At 40.7% G+C, this 23316-nt stretch overlaps 1 protein-coding gene across 8 annotated transcripts in view; it reads left to right on the forward strand.

The window, feature by feature from the left end:
* Window positions 1-23316, forward strand: part of Ambra1 (autophagy and beclin 1 regulator 1) — a 208886-nt gene that overhangs the window by 99458 nt on the left and 86112 nt on the right. For all 8 annotated transcript variants that reach the window (XM_028878938.2, XM_028878941.2, XM_028878942.2 and 5 more), the window contains 2 exons: window positions 6212-6292; window positions 7048-7148. In XM_028878938.2, the coding sequence (XP_028734771.1) occupies window positions 6212-6292; window positions 7048-7148 (182 nt within the window). The remainder of the gene's footprint in view (window positions 1-6211; window positions 6293-7047; window positions 7149-23316) is intronic.

Here is a 23316-nt window from a genome sequence, read left to right on the forward strand (position 1 = left end):
CAGAACTGTTATATAGAGGAACCTTGTTTCAGAAAACAAAACAAAACCAGAAAAAGAATCAGTTCAGTAGTGATGAGTAGAGCATAAGTGAAGATATTTTGAGCATTGGATTTTAAGTATTTGTTGTTAAAGTCCTTAATGTTTTCTTCATAGATGCCTTTTTTTTTTTAAAGAAAAAAACAAAACCAGGGTCTTAGTATGTAGTATCACCTGGAAGTCATTACATAGCTCAGGTGGGCCTTAAACTCACAGTGATCCATCTGCTTCTGCCTGCGGCATGCTGGGATTAAAGATGTTTACCGCCTTCCCTAACTAGATGTCAGTATTTTGTTGTTATTATTTGAGATTGAATTTTTGTATGTTGTTGAGACTGGACCTGAACTTCTGGGCTCAGATGATCCTCTGGCCTCAGTTCCCCAAGTAGGGGCACTACAAATGTAGGTCACTATGTAAGCCTCCTTAATGTTTTCCAAGACTGAGGCCTATTTGTGGATATCCTTGGGAAGATGGCCATCTCATTTACTTCTCCAAATAAAATGCTTCCTCAGTCTTACTGTTACTGCAGACAATTTTGAAGTAAGTTTTTGTAACTTAAAAACTGACCCTTAGAACAGCATTGCTTAGAATTAGAATCTCTTATCATTACCTGTTAGCTTTATTGTCTGGGCTCTAGCTTGGTTGAGCCTGTGCTGTGGAGAGCTTGGAACATCTAACTGGGAAGTTTGAACTTTGTGTGGATTGGGGGCAGCCGTTATTTGGTGTTTAGACAGCCAACTCTAAGAAGCCTTGCCTAAGGGAGCCTGCTTTGACAAGTGTACTGATGCAGAAGAACCAGTTTGGGAACAAGTCCTGTTCCGCAGGTCCTGTAGGTCCTGATGTCTGATGGCAAAGGAAATCGGACAGCACTGACACTTCTTTTAGCCTGAAGGTTCTTGGATCTCTCTTACTGTTAACTGCCTTAGAAGGTTTTCCTTCATACTCAGCAAAGAGAAAGTAATGAAATTCTTAGGAAGTAAGGAAACCTCCTGAAGACGGGGAGGAGAAGGCTATCTGGTACTTGGTGAAGCCTCAATATATTTATAAAATAGCTACCTATATAAATACTACTTCTTGCCGGGTGGTGGTGGCGCACGCCTTTAATTCCAGCACTCGGGAGGCATAGGCAGGCGGATCTCTATGAGTTCGAGGCCAGCCTGGTCTCCAAAGCGAGTTCCAGGAAAGGTGCAAAGCTACACAGAGAAACCCTGTCTCAAAAAACCAAAATGAATGAATGAATGAATGAATGAATGAATGAATAAATAAATACTACTTCTTTACCAAGGATTATAACCCATTCCTTAGAAATGTGTAACATTGCTTGGCAGCTTGAGAAATCCTATTCTCCCTGAGCAAATGAAGTACATATGAATATTTTTCTTAGATAATGGAGGAGAAGAAACGAAGACAATATCTACTTGTGTGCCTGGGCTGAAAATGGGAAAATACAGAAGGAACAAATTTCAACAGCTAGGAGGTGCAAGGAAGAAGACATTACCACTTAGATTTATATGTTTGTTTTATCAGAAAATGCACAATATGAATATAAATTGGTATAATGTAGGCAAATGAAATTAGGAGGTATAATAAGGGAGGACAAGAATTTGTAGATGATAATTATCTCATATTAGTATTCCTTGGAGAAAAATTAAGGCTCTGCTGTAATGGGAGACCTACATTGTTAGGTTCCTTACAAGGGATGTCAGCTGGGACAAAATTTGAAACCCTATGTAAGTACAATCCCTGGAAATAGAGACGTCTCAGTTTCTAATAGCAGTTAGGAAGAAAAGGACTTGGCCAAGATCAGTGTGCCATTCAGAAACAGGAGTGCAAACTAGGCCTTTATTGTCTGGAGAGGAGTAGAAGCAGAAGTAAGGGAAACATGGTATTTGCCTTTAGACAAGTTACCAAACTCAGCTCGACTGTCATCAAGACAGTGACCTTTTGAGCTTTTTGATGCAAGAGATTCATTCCTCAGAGCTCATGTCAGAGCTGTTTGTCACCGAGGAACAATGACAACTTGACTGTCTGGTCAGGGCTCAGACAACAGTCAGTAGGTGTATTTTTCATTCCTTTAAATTATGGTTTTCTCTGAGGCTATTAATCCTGGACATTTAGCAGAACTGCCACCGTGTCTCTCCGTTGTATTGGAGATGTGTTGTCTTTCATGCAACACTTGTCTTAGAAGCTTGTTTGAAGGGTGTTTCTTTATAAAATCATTTGTAACAAACTTTTAGCCCCCCCCCTCCTCCAAATACCCCTTAGAGAGTTAATCAGAGATACTCAGAGTTCAACAACTGGGAAAGCCATTAATAATGCAGACAGTTTCTGTCCTGCTGGCTTAAAGGCAGCTCTGGCTGTTAAAATTGATGAGCATTTCTCGGGGGTTCCCTTAAAAAGTACTCCTTCTTGGTAGAGAGACAGCGCTAACATATTTGCATACCCTTTTCTTCACTTCCTTTTCTTAAAAGGTTGTTGGCTATATCATGTTAGAGCCCAGTATTTAGCACTTGCCACTACTGTTAATGTTGACCTACTGTGGGCCTGCTCATCTGGCATCATATTTGGTCTCTTTTTGACTTTCTTCACTGCCTTCTAGCTCATGCAGCTTGCTTGCTGTCAACCTTGAGTTAGCAGTAAGTGAAAGGCAGGCTCCTACTCTTTGGAATATGACATTATTTTAAGTGCTTCTAATTCCCTTAGTTTTTTCCTGGTACTCTTATCATTATCTCTTTCCCCCAGATCTCCCATGCACTGAAATTTGTTTTCCCATCTTCAGTCATCTCCAAATCCCCTTCCTTATAAGCAATAAAATCAGTTACTCTTTCCACCTCGAGTCTATTTAGAGCTGTGCCTTTGTGATTTTTGTGTGCTATACCAAAAATTTTCCCTCCTCTTGTCACCCAATTTGGCTTTTGGACATTCTGATCATTGCTGCCTTGACACATTCTTCCTTTCAAGATTTTTCCTGGTTAGTAAACATTTGAGTTGCTTGTCTATTATGCTATTTTCTCTTAGAGGATTTTGCTTGTTTCTCCCTCAGACAACATCTCATTTGTGTGTTCCTCACGTTTCATATTTCCCTAATTGTTCTGGTCCTTGTCCTGTCATTTTTCTGTTGCTAGAGTCCTAACACTCTGAGTTCAGAGGCTTATCATCTGCATGTTATTGAGATGCCATTCAGCTCCTGCTTACCCGCCCTTAGCCAAGATGCTAAGACATCTTGCACCATAGACATCACCGCTCGTTTGTATGTTGTTTTTCTATGGTGCCGTCCATTTGAGAGTTTGCTTGTCTCTGAGCCAGCTATTTCTAGTGATTGGTGAGAGTCTAGTCTCAGTGGGTAGCCCAGGCTGTCCTCAAACCTTTCGGCCTCGTGAGTGCTAGGAACACTATATGTGTGTGACTTGATCTTATATATCATGTTTCAGTAATCACTAAACATTTTAAAGCTATTACCCCCTGTATCTTAGCCCCTTTCCCTTTTATTTAATTGGTGCGTGCGTGTGTGTGTGTGTGTGTGTGTGTGTGTGTGTGTGTGTGTGTGTGTGTTGGTGCTACATATTAAATTACTATTTTAGCCCCCTCTCATTTAAAATGGAAAAAAAAATACTGTTTTTAGGTTTTAAAACAGCAAAAAGAGGTTTGTGATATATATTGTAGGAGTCAAACTTGTCCCCATTCACCGTTGTCACTTGTCGTCCTGGGTCCTGTCATCAGGTTTTATGTTCTGTTAGAGTATTAGCATCTCACCAGTACCGTGTAGTACCCTGCCCTTCCTCTCTGCTAATACCATTGTATTCCATGTTACCAGAAGTGGGTGAATCTACAGACTTATAGAAGCATGTACAGCTCCACAAGGGCTTTCTAGGAAGAGCAGCTCAGTCCAGAGCCGTGGGACAGAATCTGCACTGTAATGCAACTTTCCAGCTTTATTTTCAATCTTCCTGAGGCCTGGGGGCCTCTCTGTGCTCCTTTCATAGGACACTTTTAAACTTTAAAATGTTTTCTAACTCCTTTCATGAAAATTGGTTACATTCACTGATAAATGCACAATAATGAAAAGCTGTCTATCATGCCTTTAGTTGTACCTTTAAATTAATTAATATGTTAACTGGTCACAGCCAAAATCATATATTTGAAATATGTTTAGTTTGAGAGCTATCTTATTTGTTTAATATTCAGTTTCTTTGTGTATATGTGAAGAACTCTACAATAATTGCATTTTATTGGTTAACCACTTCTGATGTATTTGTGTGTGTGTGTGCTGGGGGTGGACATGTGTGTGGCTTTGGCTTGAAGTTGATGTTGAATATCTTCCTTGATTACTCCTTCACTTTATTTGTTAAGGCAAGGTATCTTGATGAACCCAGAGCTCCCCGATTTTGGCTATCCTAACTGGGTAGCCAGCTTTCCTTGGGGATCCCCTGTCTGCTTCCTAGGATTACAAGCTGCTCTCCTGCCAGCCCAGCTTTCAGTATGAGTTCTGGGAATCAGAACTCTAGTTCTGATGCTTAAATGGCAAACTTTATATCCAGTGAGCCATCTTTCCAGAATCCCATCCCTCTTATAAATTGTCTTTTACCCCTACCTTCCTTTTTACTCCCCATGTAATCTTTTGTCTTCCTCCTGCTCTTTTCTTTTATCCCCAGAGTTTCAAGTCAACAAAATACAATATCTTACGAAAATAATAGTGTATCTGTTCTTTAGGGGGAAACCCAAATGCTGACTTCTAATGGATCAGCTTCCAATTGCCTTGGTATTGATTGTTCTTAATGCTCAGAAGCACATTCTACCTAACACAAACCTTTAAAGGCTTTTGTTTCTGGCTGGTACAGTTCCCAGTGGGCCACTTATAAGCCAAAGTGTTCCTTTAACTTTGGTTCCAGGGCCAGTTTGAAGATTATCTGATTGATCTGAAGGTAATCCAAAGAGAGAATTCAAATGTCCCAAATCAGGCTTTCAGAGGTTCATTTATTTCCTGGAGTTGTTTAAGCAGCTAATTAACTACTCCGCCCAGCCAGTGCCCTTTGGCTTATTGTTTCTTTGATGTGTTGGAATTTTTAACCACGTGAAATTTCTTTCCTCTTTTCTTGTAGAAAGCAGTGAAATACAGTGGAAAGAGCCTAAGGTTTAAGTTGGCTCTTCCTTGAATCCTCAACCATATTCTTGCCTGTGACCTTGAATTTACCTGTCTGATTCTTAGTTTCCTTATGTAAAATCAGACTACTAATACCTGATGGGATAGCTGGAGAGATTTAAGTAGGATGACATTAACAACATTTGAACTAACTTAGCAGGTACAATAATCTATAATAAAAATACCTTTTTTTAAAAAAAAACTCAAATGACTTGGTTTAGAAGTGCCATTTTCGAATATTTTTCATCATTGTCAATTTTTCAGTTTTTCAAAGAAGGAACTAAGGATTTTTTTCTTATTCCTGTCTTTCTGCCTGCTTGCCCTTTTGGCGATACTAAGGAATGAGCCAGACAGGCAAGGACTATGCCACTGAGCTACATCTCTAGCTCCCCAACCTCAGTCTCTATCAGTCTCTCTTTCTGCCAAGGGGCTCTAATATAGAAAAGACATTCTTGGACCAGATGTGGTAGCACATGCCTTTAGTCCCGGCACTCTGGAGGCAGAGACAGTTGTCTGTGAGTTTGATATCAATCTGGTCTACATAGCAAGTTCCATGACAGCCAAGACATAGAGCGACCCTGTCTGATACTTAAGGAAAAGAAAAAGACATTTAAAAAAAAGATTTATTTATTTATTATGCATACAGCATTCTGTCTGTATATGTGTCTGCATGCCAGAAGAGGGTACCCGATCTCATTATAGATGGTTGTGAGCTACCATGTGGTTGCTGAGAATTGAACTCAGGACCTCTGAAAGAGTAGTCAGTGCTCTTAACCTCTGAGCCATCTCTCCAACCTGAAAAAGACATTCTTATATAGCCTTTCCAGATCCCTAGACTTTAATTTGGCTTCACATTCAGATACTACAGGGTCCAAAGAGCATATTGACTCTAGAAAATCCTTTCAGAGCTGGCTTGAGGGTACCTTTGGGCACCTCTCCTGAGTGTTGTTTAGTTTACAGGTGCTTATGTTTGGTAGCAGGTGAGTGATTCTGCTTTAGTCATTGTCTTATGTGTAGTCTCTCTGTTTTTTCCAGGGACAATGGTGACAGATCTAGGCACCGAGCTCCCCGCAATGCCCGAATGTCTGCACCTTCACTTGGACGCTTTGTCCCAAGGTAAGAACTGGGTTGTAATCATAGAGGGATCCTTGATAAAAGCCTAGGATTTCATTTTTGTTTGGTTTAATTTGGTTTTTCAGTTCTGGAACTAGAGCCAGGGCCTTGGCAGATGCTAGAGAAGCATTCTGCCACTGAGGCCCACCACCTAGACCTTTAGACTTTAGTTTAACTTCTGGCTTTTGGATTGTCCATATATGAAATTGTTTCCTAATAAGTCTGTATTCTAGTCCTGCCACCTAAACATTTGATGGGAGGTAATAACAGTGCATAGAAATATGGCACCAAGAGCATACTGCTCAAAGGTGAAAGTCTTGTGGAAGAGTCTTCCTATGTAGCTCTAGCTGGTCTGCAGCTCAATTATGTAGATCAAGTGGGCCTCTTCCTGTGAGTGCTGGAGTTAAGGGTGTGTACCACCCCACCTGGCTAGCTTTACTTTAGAAAAAAGAGCAGTGAGGAGTTACAAACTTTGAAAAGGACAAATCCTGTGGATTTTTTTTACACCTTTTGAGCTTCCATGGATTTTTAGCTTAGTGTATCCTTTAGACTATATTATGTTACAATTTATGTTCTGGGGCCCAGTCTGGCCTTGAACTTGCAATCCTCCTGCCTTAACCTACCATCCTTGTGTTAGGATTATAGTTGTATACCATTATGCCCAGCCTTACTTGGCTGATGATTTTGAGACTCTGTGGCATCTCCTTTGTTGTTTGGGAGTCTTTAGTTGGCTTTTCACATGTGGTTCCTTCTTACAGGCGTTTTTTGCTGCCTGAGTACTTGCCTTATGCTGGCATTTTTCATGAACGTGGACAGCCTGGCTTGGCTACTCACTCTTCTGTTAACAGGGTCCTGGCAGGTAAGGAAACATTTCTTTGGATTTTGAAATTGTGAAAGGTGGGAAGCTAAAACTTCTTCCTTTTTCCCCCCGGTATTGATATGATAGTCTCTTAGCATCTGTCTGAACGTCTGTTGGGTCTTATATGCAGTTCTTACTTCCAGGCAAGAATCAGTAGGAATGAGAAGCTGTTTCTCTTGCCTAGTTCTACTTCCTTTAGGCCTTTTTGTAGAAAAAGAAAAAAAAAGAGGGGGGGGGAGGAAGGAACACATTTAAAACCATTTGTCTTCATATACATAATTAAATCATGGCTATGCTTTATTTGAATGATAAAGGTATCTTGTTCATGGTTCAGTTGGTGAGATACTCATGAGCTAGATCCTGTGATTTTGATTAAGAGCTTAATGCACACCTCTCTACCCCTTTGCTTCTGCCAGCACATGAGGGAGGAGGAGGGGAGAGACTGGTGGAGCCAGCTCAGCACGCCACATGGGAGGAAGTAGGCGGGCAGAACTTCTGAGGGGGTGATGATGAATGAATTTCCTAAGTGACCCATGCTTTGGGGCCCTGAGACATGATGTCACCAGGTTCTGGGACATGTATGCAGCTACTTCTGGGCAGTCTCCAGAAAAAGGAACAAAGCAGAAATCTGGTTTTTATGATGAAGGTTCTTTCCTCATTACATTCTTTGCTCCTTCCCATCACTCACTGCCAACTTATAAAATTATTTCTGAAAATATATAAAACTTCAGTTGTATTAGGCATATCTTGAAAGGGTCTTTAATTAGAAAATTTCAAATGGCATTGTGTTTTTTGAAAACCTGGACCATGTGATGGTTAAAGGTAGAAAGGCAGCTTGTGTGAAGCTGGCGCTGCAGGGCTATGAGAATGTTGCTCGCTGTTAGCTTTGTTTTAGGCTTCCTTCCTCCCCTCCTCCCCTGCCCTCTCCTCCCTTCCTTTCTTTCTTTTTTAAAAATTTTTATTTATTTATTTTTTTATGGGGTGTGGGCAACATAGTCTCACAATATACCCCAGGCTTGGAATTTGCTAGGTAGACCAGGCTGGCTGGCCTCTGCCTCCCAAGTGCTGAGATCAAAGGTATAAAAACATGCATCCCCAAATCCCAAAATTATAGGGAATTTTGTTTTGAGACACAGTTTCACTGTGTACTTTGGCTGGCTTAAAATTGACCATGGAAACCAGGCTTGCCTTGAACTCAGATCTGCCTGCCTCTGCCTCATGAGGCTGGGGTAAAAGGCCTGAGCCACTATGCTTTGTTTTAGAATTTTTAATAATGTTGCTGTGGCAGCTGGCAGGCCAGGGGATCTGGTCCTTCCCAGTGTAATACCCTTGACCTAACATGGAAGTCTAGAATCCCACAGTCCTCAGGAGTTTCTTTGCCAGACACTAGAACTTCATAGGCGCTGTCTCTAGATAGCTGTTAGAAGAGGTCTGGTCCCAGTTGTTAAAGAGAGCGGATTTGTGTCTCTCCTTGCCTGACACTGCTGTGTGGCTTGGCTGAAGGTTTGTGAGAGATAACCACTTGCTGCCAAGCAATGATACCAAAGAGTTCCTCTGCCCTTGTCTTTGTTCCAGACATCTGCCCCTACCACTCCACATAGCACATCTTGCTCTTCTGCTGCCAGCAAAACCTCTCTTTCCTTGGCATTAAGCTCTTTTTTTTTTTTTTTTTTAATAACAGCTGTATAGTTTATTTCTTTTCTTCCTTTGCTCTAGTAATTTTGCACCTTTACTTTCCATTCCCTACTTTCTGACCAGTGTCCTGACACCTGCAGACCTGGTTGTCCTAACAGATGCCTTTGACAATGAGGGGCATGTTCTAGCATTTTATAGGTTATATACAGGTATGACATCTACTAAGAAAATTTATCTATCAAAGGATTGTAAATGCCACCAAGAGAAGGAATCTAGACTTCTAGAACCTTATGCCTGAGTTAGCAATTGTTTCTATTCATCATTAATATTCATTTTCTTAATTGCAATATTAGCATGCCTATTGTGACTTCCCGTGAAGCTGTTATCATGTATAGATACTTGGATGTCCTTCCACATTCTGTTAACAGCTGTGTCATTTTTTTCTTTATCTTTCCTTTAGAAAATTGCAGCACTAATAGTAATAGCAACAAAAACCCAAGTGTACATTACTTACTATGTACTAGGAAGCATTTTAAGTACTTTAGGAAAGTTTCACTCCAATCCTGCAGTAGTTCTGAGACAAGTGGTATTATATAATGAATGGTGGAGGGAATACTGGTGACTCTGGACAGGCCTTAGCCATCAAGCCAGAGAGTAGAGGAAACAGGACTGAGCCCAGACAGTGAGTGGACTCTAAGACTTAGACTCCAAGCTACTTTCTTAGTCTGCTGCCCCATGGTTATTTAAAAAACACAAAGGATCAACAGAATTCCTTTTCCAATACCTTAACACATAAGACAGAAAGGGCCCCCAGGAATCTTTCACTGATCTTCAGAGTTTTTCCTATTCACTTTTTTCTGTTTTAAATGGTGGTTCCTAGGCATGACCCTTTATATCTGAGTGGTGCTTACTGAGGGAAATCTTACTATGTAATAATAGCTTTTTTTTTTCTTTGAGCCTTCTTGTTCTCCTGGATATAGTTGTTTTGCTTTTTATCAAACTTACTTGTGATCATGTAATTGAGGTGCTGTAATAATGGCTTTCAGAGTGCAAGAGAAATTGGTCTTTTAACAGTAAAACATTCTCAATTTTTCTAGAAAGATACTTTCTCTTATATGATTGGAACAATATTGTGATGGTTTCAGAACAGTTACATTTGACAAATATTTGTTCTGCACTTGTTTCAGTCCAGGCAGTGTGCTAGGCTAGCAGGGTGAACAAAACAGACAGAATCCCCGCCCTCCTGTATCTTGAAATCTTAGTGATAGATCATACCTTAAAGTACTGCTCAGTTCTTGGTCCAGACATAAGTAGAACCTCTGTATGTAGCTGTAGAAGGACAAATCAAGCATCCCATTGCTGTTTTAGAAATTGTGACTAGTACTGTAGGGACAAGTGAATCTCCAGTGGGCTCTCGGCAAATCTGTTCTGAAATGTCAGTAAAAGTAGATTGGTGGAAAATTAAGATCCTTTCATCCACCAGAGCCTGGGAGTGATCCTAGACAAATGGAGCCATTGCACCAGAGTGCTCTTCTCTTTTGTCTGGGTGCAGTCTCCACAATTTTGTAGGTTCCTACTGGTCTCCAACTACTTATCAACCCAGGGCAGCACAGATTCTGGACCCATACTTAAAGAAATACACATACCCTCAAGTGCTGTTGCATCTCCAACACGTATATTGGGGATGGGGTGCATGTAGCAGTCGAGAAAACTCTCCCAGCTGACTTTTTTTTTTTTTTTTTTTTTACAAGGAACAAGTGTAATTTTAAAACTCTTTGGTAAACACATTTTACAAAAAGCAAAAAAGCTCAGCATGATTGCTAGCTATAACCCTAACACTTGGGAAGCAGAAACTAAAGGATCACATGTTCAAGGCTAGTCTGGGCTACATATCGAAGCCCTGTCTCAAATAGCGTTAAAACAACAAAAAGTAAACATAAACAGTCGGAAGAAGCGTGTGGATGCTAACGTCTGGCAGTGCTGGAGAGAAGAGTCCAGGGTCTTGCACACTAAGCAGCTTGCTCTGCCACTGAACTGCACCCTCTGCCCAATATAAAAAGAGTAACGAGATAGTTCCCTGTCCCTTTCTGAAATCGTACCTCTAGAATCTTGTCGTTTATGTTTACAGCACGTCTCAGCTCAGTCCAATGACATTTCCAGTGCCCAGCAGCTAGTAGCTATTGTAAGAGACAGTGCAGCTCGACTTGAAATAAGACATATGTGTACACAGCCACAGTTTCCTCATTAAGACAATATAGTGTGGAGGATCGTTAGAAATCCTAAGTTCTACAGGGCAAAAGTGGCATTGAACAACTGTCTTAGTTGGGCCCAGCTGACTTTTTAGCAGACAAGAACTGAAATGAAGTTAGCCACTGCCTCGGAGTAGTCCTTAGTACTTTCCCTTACACTGTCTCTGTAAATCATTGTACCAACCCTGTGAAGTAGGTGTTAGTTGTTAGCATTTCTACCCAGTAGGGAAGAAAACTGAAGCTCAGAGAAGTTATGTCACTTGCCCAGCATAATGCTATGAGAGACAGAGCTGGGAGATTAAAGCTGGTCTGCCTAACTCTCTTCTGTCTTCTAAGCCATTTTGCTTGAGTTCAAGTAGGGAACTCCAAAAGGTTTCTGATCTTGTAATAGTTTTTGACATGTTTGAGGCCTCAGAGAAGTGAAATGAGAAGTCTTGGCATTGGACAGCTTCCTGATAATTACTTGAAGAACAAAAATCTTCTGAAGATAGGGCCTGAGTAATGTAGGGTATGTTATCTGCCCTGCATAATCCTCTTGACTTTCATCCTAATGAGCATCTGTTCCTGGCAGATGTGAGCCTGATGTACTAAATCACTATTTTGATTAAAATCAATGGGAAGTGTCAAGTTCTTGCTCTTACCCACAGGTCATTGGAATCTAGTCAGGTGTCCTCGATTAGAGATGGCCTTGTGCCCAGTCATCTTTGTTTCTCCTTTGACACTTGACTCCATTGGTTCTCAACCTGTGAGTCTCGACCCCTTTGGGTTTGCTGGATAGCCCTTTCAGAGGGGTCACCTAAGACCATCAGAAAACAGAGATATTTACATTACCATTCATAACAGTACCAAAATTACAGTTATAAAGTAGCAACAAATATAATGTTATGGTTTTGGGGGGGGTCACCACAACATGGAAAAACTGTATTAAAGGGTTACAGCATTAGAAAGTTCGAGAACCACTGGTTTAGTTGTTTAGGGGTGCATTTTTCTTTTTCCACATAACTTATGACTATATTTTCCTCTTTTAAAAAAATCTCTTATTTAATTTTGGTGTGGCTTAAGAGTATACTTTGTATAATTTCAGTTATTTTAAATTTATTGTAACTTTTGGTGGGTGGGCTTAGCATATGGGCTAGCCTAGCAAATGTGCTTGGTCAAAATGTGTATTCTGTTGGTGTTCGGTGAAGTGCAGATGCTTGATTAATAGTGTTGATGTTTTGTGTATTCTTGTTGGTTGGGTCTTCCTTCCTTCCTTTCCTTTCCTTCCTTTCCTTTCCTTTTTTTTTTTTTTTTTTTTTTTTTTTTTTTTGTTTGGTTTGGTTTTCGAGACAGGGTTTCTCCCTAGCTGTCCTGTATCCACCGCCCAGTTTCTTGTTGGTTTTGTGTCTTGTTTTGTCCATTGTCAAAATGGTATTGAAACAAACTATTATTGCTGAATTGTTTCTCCCTTCAGTTTTGTTACTTTTTTATTAAAGTGTTTTTGCCATTGTCATTGGATGCATACATGTTCAGAATTTTTATAACTTCATGATGAATTAAAATTAACTCTCATACTATAAAATGTCTCTATTTTTATATTAGTATAGCTAGTCCAATTCTTTCATGGTTTCTGATTACATGATAAATCTTTTTCCATCCTTCATTTTCAACTTAGTTGTTTTTTGTATGTTTGTTTGTTTGGCATAGTTACACTGTGTCGTTCAGGCTGTCCTGGAACTTACTCTCTAACCTAGGTTAGTATTGAACACACAGTGAGCTTCCTGCCTCAGCCTCCCTTGAGCAAGCCACTATGACTGGCTTTTATTTACACTTTTTTTTAAACCAAAAGAAAGGAATATTGTTGTACCTTAGTTTTTAAAAATGTATTTGTTACTTACATGTATGTATATGATGTGTAAATGTGAGTGTGGGCATGCATGTGCCGCGGCACTGTCTGATACAACGAGTCCACTCTCTGTGTAAGAGGACAGCTTTAGGATTTGGTTCTTTCCTTCTACCATGGGTTCTGGTACCGTGGAACTAGGACTGTCAGGTTCGCCACATAGTAAGGGTTTTACTTGCTGAGCCTTCCTACTGACCCACATCTTGTTTTTCCTCAAGTTAGACGAGCTCTGTCTTTGGATTATGTAGTTAATTCACATTTAAAGTTATTATTGTGGATTTTTATCTGCCTTTTTGGTGTTTGTTTTCCGTATCTTTAGTATTTTTTTTGTTATTTTTGGTCTCGTTTCTCCTATACTGACTTTATATTACATGAGTATCGTCTATCATGCCTTTACTGATTTTCAAAGAATATTTTATTAGAATTTACTTGATATTTATACTGACTTGAATCTGGTAAGATAGCTACACATGCAGCTCTGTTGTTCCTTTTCCCTCTGTTGTGCAGTCATTGGCTTATATGTTAAATCCAGAGATACTACAAACACAACTTGATTGCTTTACGTAATCTTATGTTCCAAGCATCCTTCTGTTTGTTGAGTAGTTTGGGTAAGACAGAGCTATCTCTTTACAATAATTTGTCTTTCCTCATTAACTTTTTTTTCTAGTCCCCTTCCATATACCATTTCTCATTTGATTACTTTTTTTTTCATTGAGACAGGATCTCACTGTGGAGCCCAGCCTGGCCTTAGACTTGCAATCCTGCCTCAGCTTGCCCAAGTGCTGGAATTATGGATATTGTTATTTCCAGCGCTGGCATTCTTCTTATTTCCTATAAAATACCAGTGCTCTCACGTTTCTCCCACTAGCCTGGTACTTTAGGGAGTTCCTATCAGGATCTTTCTAGCTTAGTTTGGTCAACTCAGCAGACATCTGGGGCCTCGTGGTTTCTGATTTTTAGGAATTATCCTAACTTGCCAACCTGATAGCGGCACAATTGTTTAGTCCAATAGATTGCTTTGTCATTCATTGTGTGCCAGCTCTGCACTTGACTTATCAAATCTGGGGAAGATGGGCGATAATAAATATAGTTGGGTTACCTTGGTATTAAGTACAAATAGAAATAAATACTGATTTTTTGCATTTTTTCTCTCTCTGCTCTGTACCCCTCTGGTACCCTGTAGCCAGGCAAGTGAAGTGAATAGCACATTCCAACTCAATGTCAATTAAGGTGACTGTTTATAATCCCAGATAAATGGACAATTAGTGATGGTGCTACTAACTAGTGCTGCTTTAATAATTAACCCAGTTACCTTTCCTTCTGCTCCAGTGATCAAAGTGAGCATGATAAAGGGCTGACTTGGTTGCCTAGGAAATAGTAAATGTAGCACTCCTTGAGAACACAGTCCCAGCTGCTGGCCAGCACCAGGTGAAGCTTTTTGCTTATTTGGTATGCACAGCCGTTGGCATAGTTACATACTCTCTCTCTCAGCCCATCTCCCTAGAGTCTTCTTACAACACCAATGAGAGGTGTGCTTATTGAGAACCTGCCTTCAAGTGCTGATGCTGCATTCCCTGTACTCCTTCAGACTTTTCTAGGGGGAAAATATTGGGCTTTTCTAGGGGAGAATAAACTTTTCTGCCCCTTTAATATTTGAGACTTGGTTTTTCTGAGTTTTTTTCTTTTCCCACTGTTACTTTACCCCTGAGTCTTTTTTGTACTGTCATTTTGAAATACACAGCACTTTATAAATACTTATTGCTTAGCTGTTTCCAAGGCACTTTGGGTATTACAAGAGAATTAAATGCCCTCAGGGAGTTTACAGTCTAGCCAAGGAGTGACCTGGTTTTGATTTTCTGTGTTGTTTTTGAGGAGTTGGGTTTTGGTTTTTTTTGGTTTTTGGTTATTGTTGTTTGTTTGTTTTGGGCCCTGCCACTAAAAATAATAATAATAATAATGATTCCCCTAGAAATTTTGTTGCCAATCCAGATAGATTAACTAAGCCACAGCTCAGAACTGAGCTTGTGTGGGTACTATATGACTTTTGGTATCGTTTGAAAAAGCATTGTGTCCCCAGTCATTGTCTGAGTGGGGCCTCATAGGACAGCTGCCATTTGCAGAGTAAGTCTGTTCACAGGCGGGTTTGGGACCTGACTGTTGTAACTAAATATTCATTCTGTGTCTTCTAGCAGTTTAATCTTAGGTAATTGGTTTAACTTTGGGACTCAGGTTTCTCACCAAGAAAATGAACCTAAGAATAGGGCTTAGCATGTGGAATCAAGGCTTAAGTGAATTAACAAAGGAAGCATTCCTAATCTAAAATTCTGAAATACTCAAAAATCCAACTTTCTGAGCATCAATACAGTGCAGGGGGAAAAGTTTCACACACTACTACCTTGTTTCATGTATAAAATTATTTCAAGTAGTATATGAATTATCTTTAGACCATGTGTACATGAAACGTAAGTTTTAAGCTTCATTTGGGTCCCAATAATCCATAATCAAGGGGGAAAGACTGAAAGTCAGAATACTTCTAGGTCCAGAATTTCAAATAGGGAATAATAAATCCGTATGTGGGAAGTACTTAGAATACTACTGTGTGACTCACAATAGACATTCAGTTGATATTAGTTATGTTCACTATGTGAAGCTTTTTGTTGTGGCTTTGTTGTTGTTTGTTCGGTTACATGGCCTAGAGCTCACAATGTAGCTCAGTCTGGCCTCAGACTCATTCTAGTGTTCCTGTTTCTGACTCCAGAGTGCTGGGATTACAGGTGCATGCCACCATGCCTGGTCTTCTCTGCAGTTTTTATGATAAAATTTGGCCCTGTATAAATTAATGCCCTCTTTACTACTGTTTTGCTGCCATTGACATTTTTTTTTTCAATGTATGTTGTGGGAAGATGACCCAGGGACTGTTAGTCCAGGCTACCCTCAAACCCACTAAGTAGCATAGGATTAGTTTGAATTTATAATCATCCTGCCTCAAGCTTGAGTACTAGGATTACTCTAGGATACCAATCTGTGGGTTAATGGAGGGCTTGACAGTTCATTGTGTCCACTGTTGTCTGTAGCTATGTTACCCAAGTGAAGAAGTCACAAGGTAAAAGGCAAAAAATTTATACACTCTGAAGAGAAACCAGAATATATAGAGAGGTCCCCAGAAATCCGCAAAGATACCTCCGCTATAGACTACAGGCATTGGTGGAGAGAGTGCCTGAGATGACCTATTCTGGTGATCAGATGGCCGAACACCCTAACTGTCATGATAGAACTCTCATCCAGTGACTGATGGAAGCAGATGCAGAGATCCATGGCCAAACCCCAGATGGAGCTCCAGGAGTCCAACTGGCGAGAGAGAGGAGGAATTAGATGAGCAAGAGATATTGAGACCATGGTTGGAAAAAGCACAGGGACAAATAGCCAAACTAGCGGAAATACATGAACTGTGAACCAATAGCTGACGAGCCCCCATGGAACTGGACCAGGCCCTGGATAAGTGAGACAGTTGATAAGCCTGAACTGTTTAGGAAGCCCCCAGGCAGTAGGACCAGGACCTGTCCTTGGTGCATGAGCCAGCTTTTTGGAACCCAGGGCCTATGCTGGGACACTTTGCTCAGCCTTGGTGCAGGGAGGAGAGGACTTGACTTGCCTCAACTGAATCTACCAGGCTGGGCTGACTCCCCAGGGGGAGACCTGGCCTTGGAGGAGATGGGAATGGGGATGGATTGGGGAGTGGGAGGAGGGAGGACAGGGGAATCCGTGGCTGATATATGAAATTAAATTAATTATAAAATAAAAATATTTATTTTAAAAAAAGAAGTCACAAAGTTTGTACTTGAAAACATTTTTGTGTGCTAATGAAGTAAATACCTGTTCAGTGTCTAATTATTTGCTGCTATGTAGCAACAACAACACAGGATCCACAGTTATCGTCAACACTACCTAGGAACTTACAACAAATACAGATTCCTAGGATACACCCCAGACACATTGAGCCAGACAGGTTTTAGGGCTCAGGAATTTGTATGGGTTTGTTTGTTTGTTTGTTTTTATTTTTGTTTTGCTTTTTCAAGACAAGGTTTCTCTGTATAGCTCTGACTGTCCTGGAACTAGCTCTGCAGACCAGGCTGGCCTCAAACTCACAGAGATCTGTCTGCCTCTGCTTCCCTAGTGCTGGGATTAAAGGCATGTGCCACCACCACTCAGATTTGTTAAATAGGACAGGGTAAAGTGTGTGATAGTATCTGTGTGAGTAAGGTGCTGTGTCCATCTAAACATACAGTCTGCTAAGTAAGACCATCATAAATAGCTGCAAGAAAAGTAGGTATTATGCTAACTGCTAAAGTAGAAGCAGAAACAGAAGGCTGGCTGTGGACTCAGAACCTTACAGCTTTTCTGCAGTATAAAATAACAGTTCATATAGCTGTTGAGCTGAAACAACAGGTTCCTGTCAGATGTGTTAGCATTTCATTCCCAGGAGACCTGACCTTATAGCCTGGTAGTGGCTTGAATGAGTAATGTCCCTCATAGGCTCAAGCATTTGAACATTTACTTGTTCTCCAGTTGGTGGCACTGTTTGGGGAGGTATTGGAGGTGTGGTCTTGCTAGAGGAAATATGTCCTTGAGGTGGACTTTGAGAGTATATAGCCTTGCCTAGTTTTCTCTCTCTCTCTGCTTTGTGTTTGAAATGTGATCTCTTGGCTGCCTGCACCAGACACCATGCCTGATGTTTGTTGCCATGTCTTCCTACCATTCTGAATTCTCCCTCTGAACCATAAGCCAAAATAAACTCTTTATTCTATAAATTGCTTCGGGCCATGCTGTTTTTACTACAGCAACAGAAAAGTAGCTATTATAAACCCCTCCTCCAACTTCTAATCTTTCTTCCTACTTGTCTTATTTCTTCCTTTTTAAAAAAACTTGTTAACTTCATTGTGTCTGGATGAGACACCACTGGTGACTTGTATTATTGCTTATTCTTGTCCAGATTGTGTCAAGGCATCCATAGCCACTGTGTGCATTGGCCATGTCACATTCAGAAGACAGCATTTTCACAGTTCTCCTCACCTTTCTCCAGCTCTTACATTCTTTTCACATACTCTTCCACAATATTCCCTGAGCTCAGGATGGGGAGAAGTTAATATAGATGACCCATTTATAGCTGGTCCCTCACTGTCACTTATTGTCAGCTTGTTGATCAGTTATGAGTCTCTGCAATTAATACTACCCATTGGGGGCGAGGAAGCTTGTCTGACCAAGGCTGAGAGCAATACCAGTCTATAGGTAGAAACATACATGTTGAGAAGATAGTTTGACAGCATAACCATTTACTGAAACAATGCTGGTATGTTTGACCTTATAACACCCCACTCCAGACAGGGTTTCTCTATGTACCAGCTCTAGCTGTTCTGGAACTCACTCTGTAGACCTGGCTGGCCTCGAACTCACCAAGATCCGCTTGCCTCTGCCTCCCTAGTGCTGGGATTAAAGGCATGTGCCATGGCCCAGCACAATTGTTTTTTTTAAGGGTGTTATAAGTGAGTTCCCATTTTGTCATGAACCCAGCCCGCTCCAGCTGTAGGCCATGCAGGAAGGGTCCACCTTTACTTCCTTATCTTGAACTATGGGACTGAATTCTTCAGAGCTACTTGGAAACAAATTCATGATTTTTACTTTTGCAGCTCAGCCAGGTGGTGGTAGTGCACATCTTTAATCCCAGCACTTGAGAGGCAGAAGCAGGCAGATCTCTGTGAGTTTGAGGCCAGCCTGGTCTACAGAGTGACTTCCAGGACAGCCAAAGCTACATAGAGAAACCCTGTCTCAAACAAACAAACAAAACTATATACATAACAGATTTTTCTTTGGACTGCCAGCTCACAAAAAAATGACACAGAGACTTACTAATTATGAAAGCTTGGCCTTAGCTTAGGCTTGTTTTTAACTAGCTCTTATAATTTAAGTTAACCCATAATTTTAAATCTACATTCTTGTTACCTCATCTCCATTTTGCTCATCCTGCTTCCTTCACATCTAGCTGGTGACTCCACCCTTCTTCTCCTGAGACCTTTCTGTCCCCAGAAGTCCTGCCTAACCTCTTCCTGCTTAGCTATTGGCCATTCAACTCTTTATTAAACCAATCACAAAGACACATTTCACACAGTGTAAAGGAGTATTCCGCAACACACACACCACCACCACCACCACCAAGAACAACAACAACCACCCAAAAGCCATTTATCATAATAGAGGATTTAACTAGTTTGGGCTACAAAGAAACACAGAAAAATCTTGACAGTAGTTAGAAAGTTCAAATTCCCAGTTAGAAGTAGGTTGCACAGTGGACCTTTGAGGAAAATATATCATTTATTTTCATAAACAAAAACAGCTAAAATGGTATACTGTGTCTACAATCTGTCATAACCATGCATTGCAAATGATTGCTTTTTACAGTATTTGCTGACTTCTTCACAAAAAGATTTTTTTAAAAAGATTTATTTATGCCGGGCGTGGTGGCGCACGCCTTTAATCCCAGCACTTGGGAGGCAGAGGCAGGCGGATCTTTGTGAGTTCGAGGCCAGCCTGGGCTACCAAGTGAGCTCCAGGAAAGGCGCAAAGCTACACAGAGAAACCCTGTCTCGAAAAAACAAAAAAAAAAAAAAAAAAAAGATTTATTTATTATGTACACAGTGTTCTGCCTACATTCCAGAAGAGGGTACCAGATTGGATTATAGATGGTTGTGAGCCTCCATGTGGTGGCTGGGAATTGATCTCAGGACCTCTGGAAGAGCAACCAGTGCTCTTAACCTCTGAACTATCTCTCCAGCCCCTAAAGAGATCTTTTTCTTTCTTTCTTTGGGGTGCGGGGTATCAAGACAGGTTTCTCTGTGTAGCTTTGGTGCCTGTCCTGGATCTCACTCTCTAGACCAGGCTGGCCTCGAACTCACAGAGATCTGCCTGGGTCTGCCTCCCGAGTGCTGGGATTAAAGGCGTGTGTCACCACTGCCGCCCACAAAAAGATTTTATAACACTGTACTGGTAGTTTCTCTTGGACTGTGTATAGTCACTGGTGCTTGTTCCAGTGACGTGTCACTTGGCTGTGGCTGTGATAGTTTTGTAGCAGCATTGAAATTGTCCATAAACATTGCCCCTCATGACAAACTGACAAAGAGGTTGTGACAATAGGGAACTTAGTGACTGGGCCGTGAACTAATATTAGATAATATTTCCAAATTTGTTGGCTGTGGAATATCATATTTCAAATTACTTTGTTTGTTTGTTTGTTTAAGACAGGGTCTGGCCTCAAACTCCTGATCTTCTTGCCAGTTTCCCAAGTGTTGGGATTATAAGTGTATGCTAATACCTCCAGCTTCAAATATGCTTTAAAAAACAAAACACAGGAGTCGGGGATGTGGCTCAGTTGGTAGAGTGCTTGGCTAATCATGTATAAAGCCCTGGTTTTGATCTCCAGCACCACATAAACCTGGGCATAGTGGTACACACTGGTAAATCCAAGACGTGAGTGGTAGAGGCAGGAGGGCCAGGAAATTCAAGACCACCATCAGTATACATTTGAGGATGGCCTGGGCTACATGAGAACCTATTTCAGACAAACAAACATATAAATCCTAAAACCATTTACTCTGTCAATACTGTTTTGAGCATTCCTGACCATAACTAATCTTCATATTTCTGTGATGTACTACCATTACTGGTGTTTTGTTGTTGTTGTTTTGTTTTGTTTTATTTTGTTTTTATAGAGGAAATGGGCAAAACAGAGAAACTTGACTGAACTAGAATTGGAACGTAGCTCTAGATTGGCACTTTTCAAGCAGAACTGTACTGATGTGTAAGTAATTTTTTTCATGGGTAGGAAAATAGACTGAAATATATACTCAGATTTTAAGAAAACAAATATAACTTGCTGGACTCCCAAGATTGCTGCTGAGGGAAGGGATACAGATTCTTACATTCTTGTAGCTGTAGATTGTTCTTGTAGCTCAGTTCCTCCAGAAAGAAGGCCTGTAGGAGAATTACATTCCCCAACAATGAATCCTGAAGAGGTAATTACACTGTTGCCATCCCATTGGGAAGAAGGCTGGGGCGGTGATTACATTCCAAAACAAAGCTATTCGGGTATAATTACACTGTGCTGCTCTTATCAGTCTGGAGAAAGCAGGCCTCTGGTCTCCATCCTCATTTGTTTTTGAGATGGAATCTGAATAGCATTCAATTAATAGTCAAGACCCAGGCACAGGGAAGTCAGCCAAAAGAGCCAAGAGGACATTAGCTTGCTATTGGTGTTTTTCTGCCACTGAAGTTTTCCATACCTCTAAGTATCAGCAAATTTGAGAGAGTGCCTGCTTAAAAACATGTGTTTGACTAATGAAAGGTCAGAGACCCCTGTTTCAATCATACTCTCACTGGTCATTGTGCACAGGGGAGAGATGGTGGGTAGCAATGAATTTTTCCTCTCCCATCATCAGCTTTAGGTCTGTCAAAAGATTCTTCTTCCTTTTAATCTTTTTTAAATTCATTTTTTAAATGTGTATGTGTGCTTGCCTGCATATATGTATGTGCACCATGTATGTGCAGTACTTGTGGTGGTCAGGAGAAGATATCAGATTCCCTGGAACTGAAGCTACAAATGGTTGTGAGTCACTATGTGGGCACTAGGAACCAAATCTGGGTCTTCTGCAAAAGCAGCAGGTGCTTTTAACTGCTGAGCCATCTCTCCAGCCCTGCTTTTAATCTTTTTATTAAGACTCCAGCATGTCGGGGTTGGAAATAGTAGGACCCTGGGTTCGGTCCTTGGCTCTGGAAAAAAAAAAAAAAAGGTTCCAGCATGTATATTCTTTTCATCTATATGCCTTCTAGTTGTGGAACAAAAAGCCCCTCTCTGATTCTGTTGAGAAAATAAGCAAATTAATTTTACAACTGGACTAGAGTAAATAGTACAACCAATTTGTTTTGTTTCATGGACCAGAGAACAGAAGACTGAGTGACCTCATAGTCATGTTTGTTAAACTAGTATAGTAGGATGAGATGTGTGTTATTGCTTGAGGATTGTACAGCATTTGGAAGTGGTCTGGCCTCAGCCATTGTATGTGGTGATATTTTGTTGTACTCTAATAAAATTTGCCTGAAGATAGAGGACAGAGCCAGCCACTGTCCTCTATAGAGGTCAGGCAGTGGTGGCACACACCTTTAATCCTAGCTTTGCTACTAGTATTTGGGAAGCACACACTCCATTAATCCCAGCACTAGAAAGGTTGAGACAGGAAGTGATATGTCTGGGTAGAGAAAGTCATATAAGGCGGGAGGAGATAGGAACTGAGCTTTTTTTTTTTTTTTTTTTTTTTTTTTTTTTGCTGAGGATTCAGGAGTATGAATGTCTGAAGTCTGAGGATTTCTGGACACAGGATCGCTTGAGGAGTTGGTGAGGTGAGAAATGGCTGTGTTCCTTTGTCTCTGATCTTTCAGCATTTACTCCAATATCTGGCTCCAGGTTTTTATTTTGAGACCATTTAGGATTCACGAAACAGTTGTATCAGTTTGCTGATGAATAAACCACCCCAAAGTTGAATGGCTTAAAATTATTCACTACCCTTTACAATTCTGTGTGTGCAGTCTTTTTGGTTGGTTTTGTCTGTTAGCAGACTTTCTTGGTCACTTGGAAATGTAGGTAGGTCGTCTTAGATTATTAAATTGTTAGATCTGCCAAATGATACCTGCGCTAGTCCCCAAAGGACATATGCCACTCTATGTGGCAGGAAAGACTTTGCAGATATGAAGTTATTTATAGAACTTTCAGAGGGGGGAGTATTATTGGTTTTAAGTTGGAGAGTATACTAGTTATTTGCCTTGAGGCTCCGACAAAATACTCTACCAAAACCAAAAAAACAAAAACAAACAAAAAAAATAGTTTAAGGGTTTATTTCAGCTAACAGTTTGAGGCATAATATGTCATGGGGGGGGAATTATGGTGGGGGTAACTTGAGGCAGCTGGTCACAGTTCATGTACCGTAAGGAACCAGAGAACAATGAATGCTGCTTCTTAGCTCCCTTTCTTCCTTTCAGTCTAGGACTCAAGCTTATCAAATGGTGCAGCCCACATTATAGGGTGAGTCTTCCAACCTTAGCCTAGTCTAAAAATTTCCCCATAGGCCCGCCAGAGGTTTGTTTCCATAGTGAATCTAAGCCCTGTCTAGTTGGTAGTCAAAATTAACTATAATAGGGGGGTTGTCCTATTATCTGCATAGTCTCATTCTTATTACATGAAGTATTAAAAGTAGAATGCAGAGTGGTTAGTCAAAGAGATACAGTTTTCACCTATATAGAAATGGTTCCCTGCTGGTAGTCAGAAAGGAATCAGAAACCTTGGTTTCTTATATGTGTATGG

The sequence above is a fragment of the Peromyscus leucopus genome, chromosome 4 (assembly GCF_004664715.2).
Source record: "Peromyscus leucopus breed LL Stock chromosome 4, UCI_PerLeu_2.1, whole genome shotgun sequence".
Classification (NCBI taxonomy): Eukaryota; Metazoa; Chordata; class Mammalia; order Rodentia; family Cricetidae; genus Peromyscus; species Peromyscus leucopus.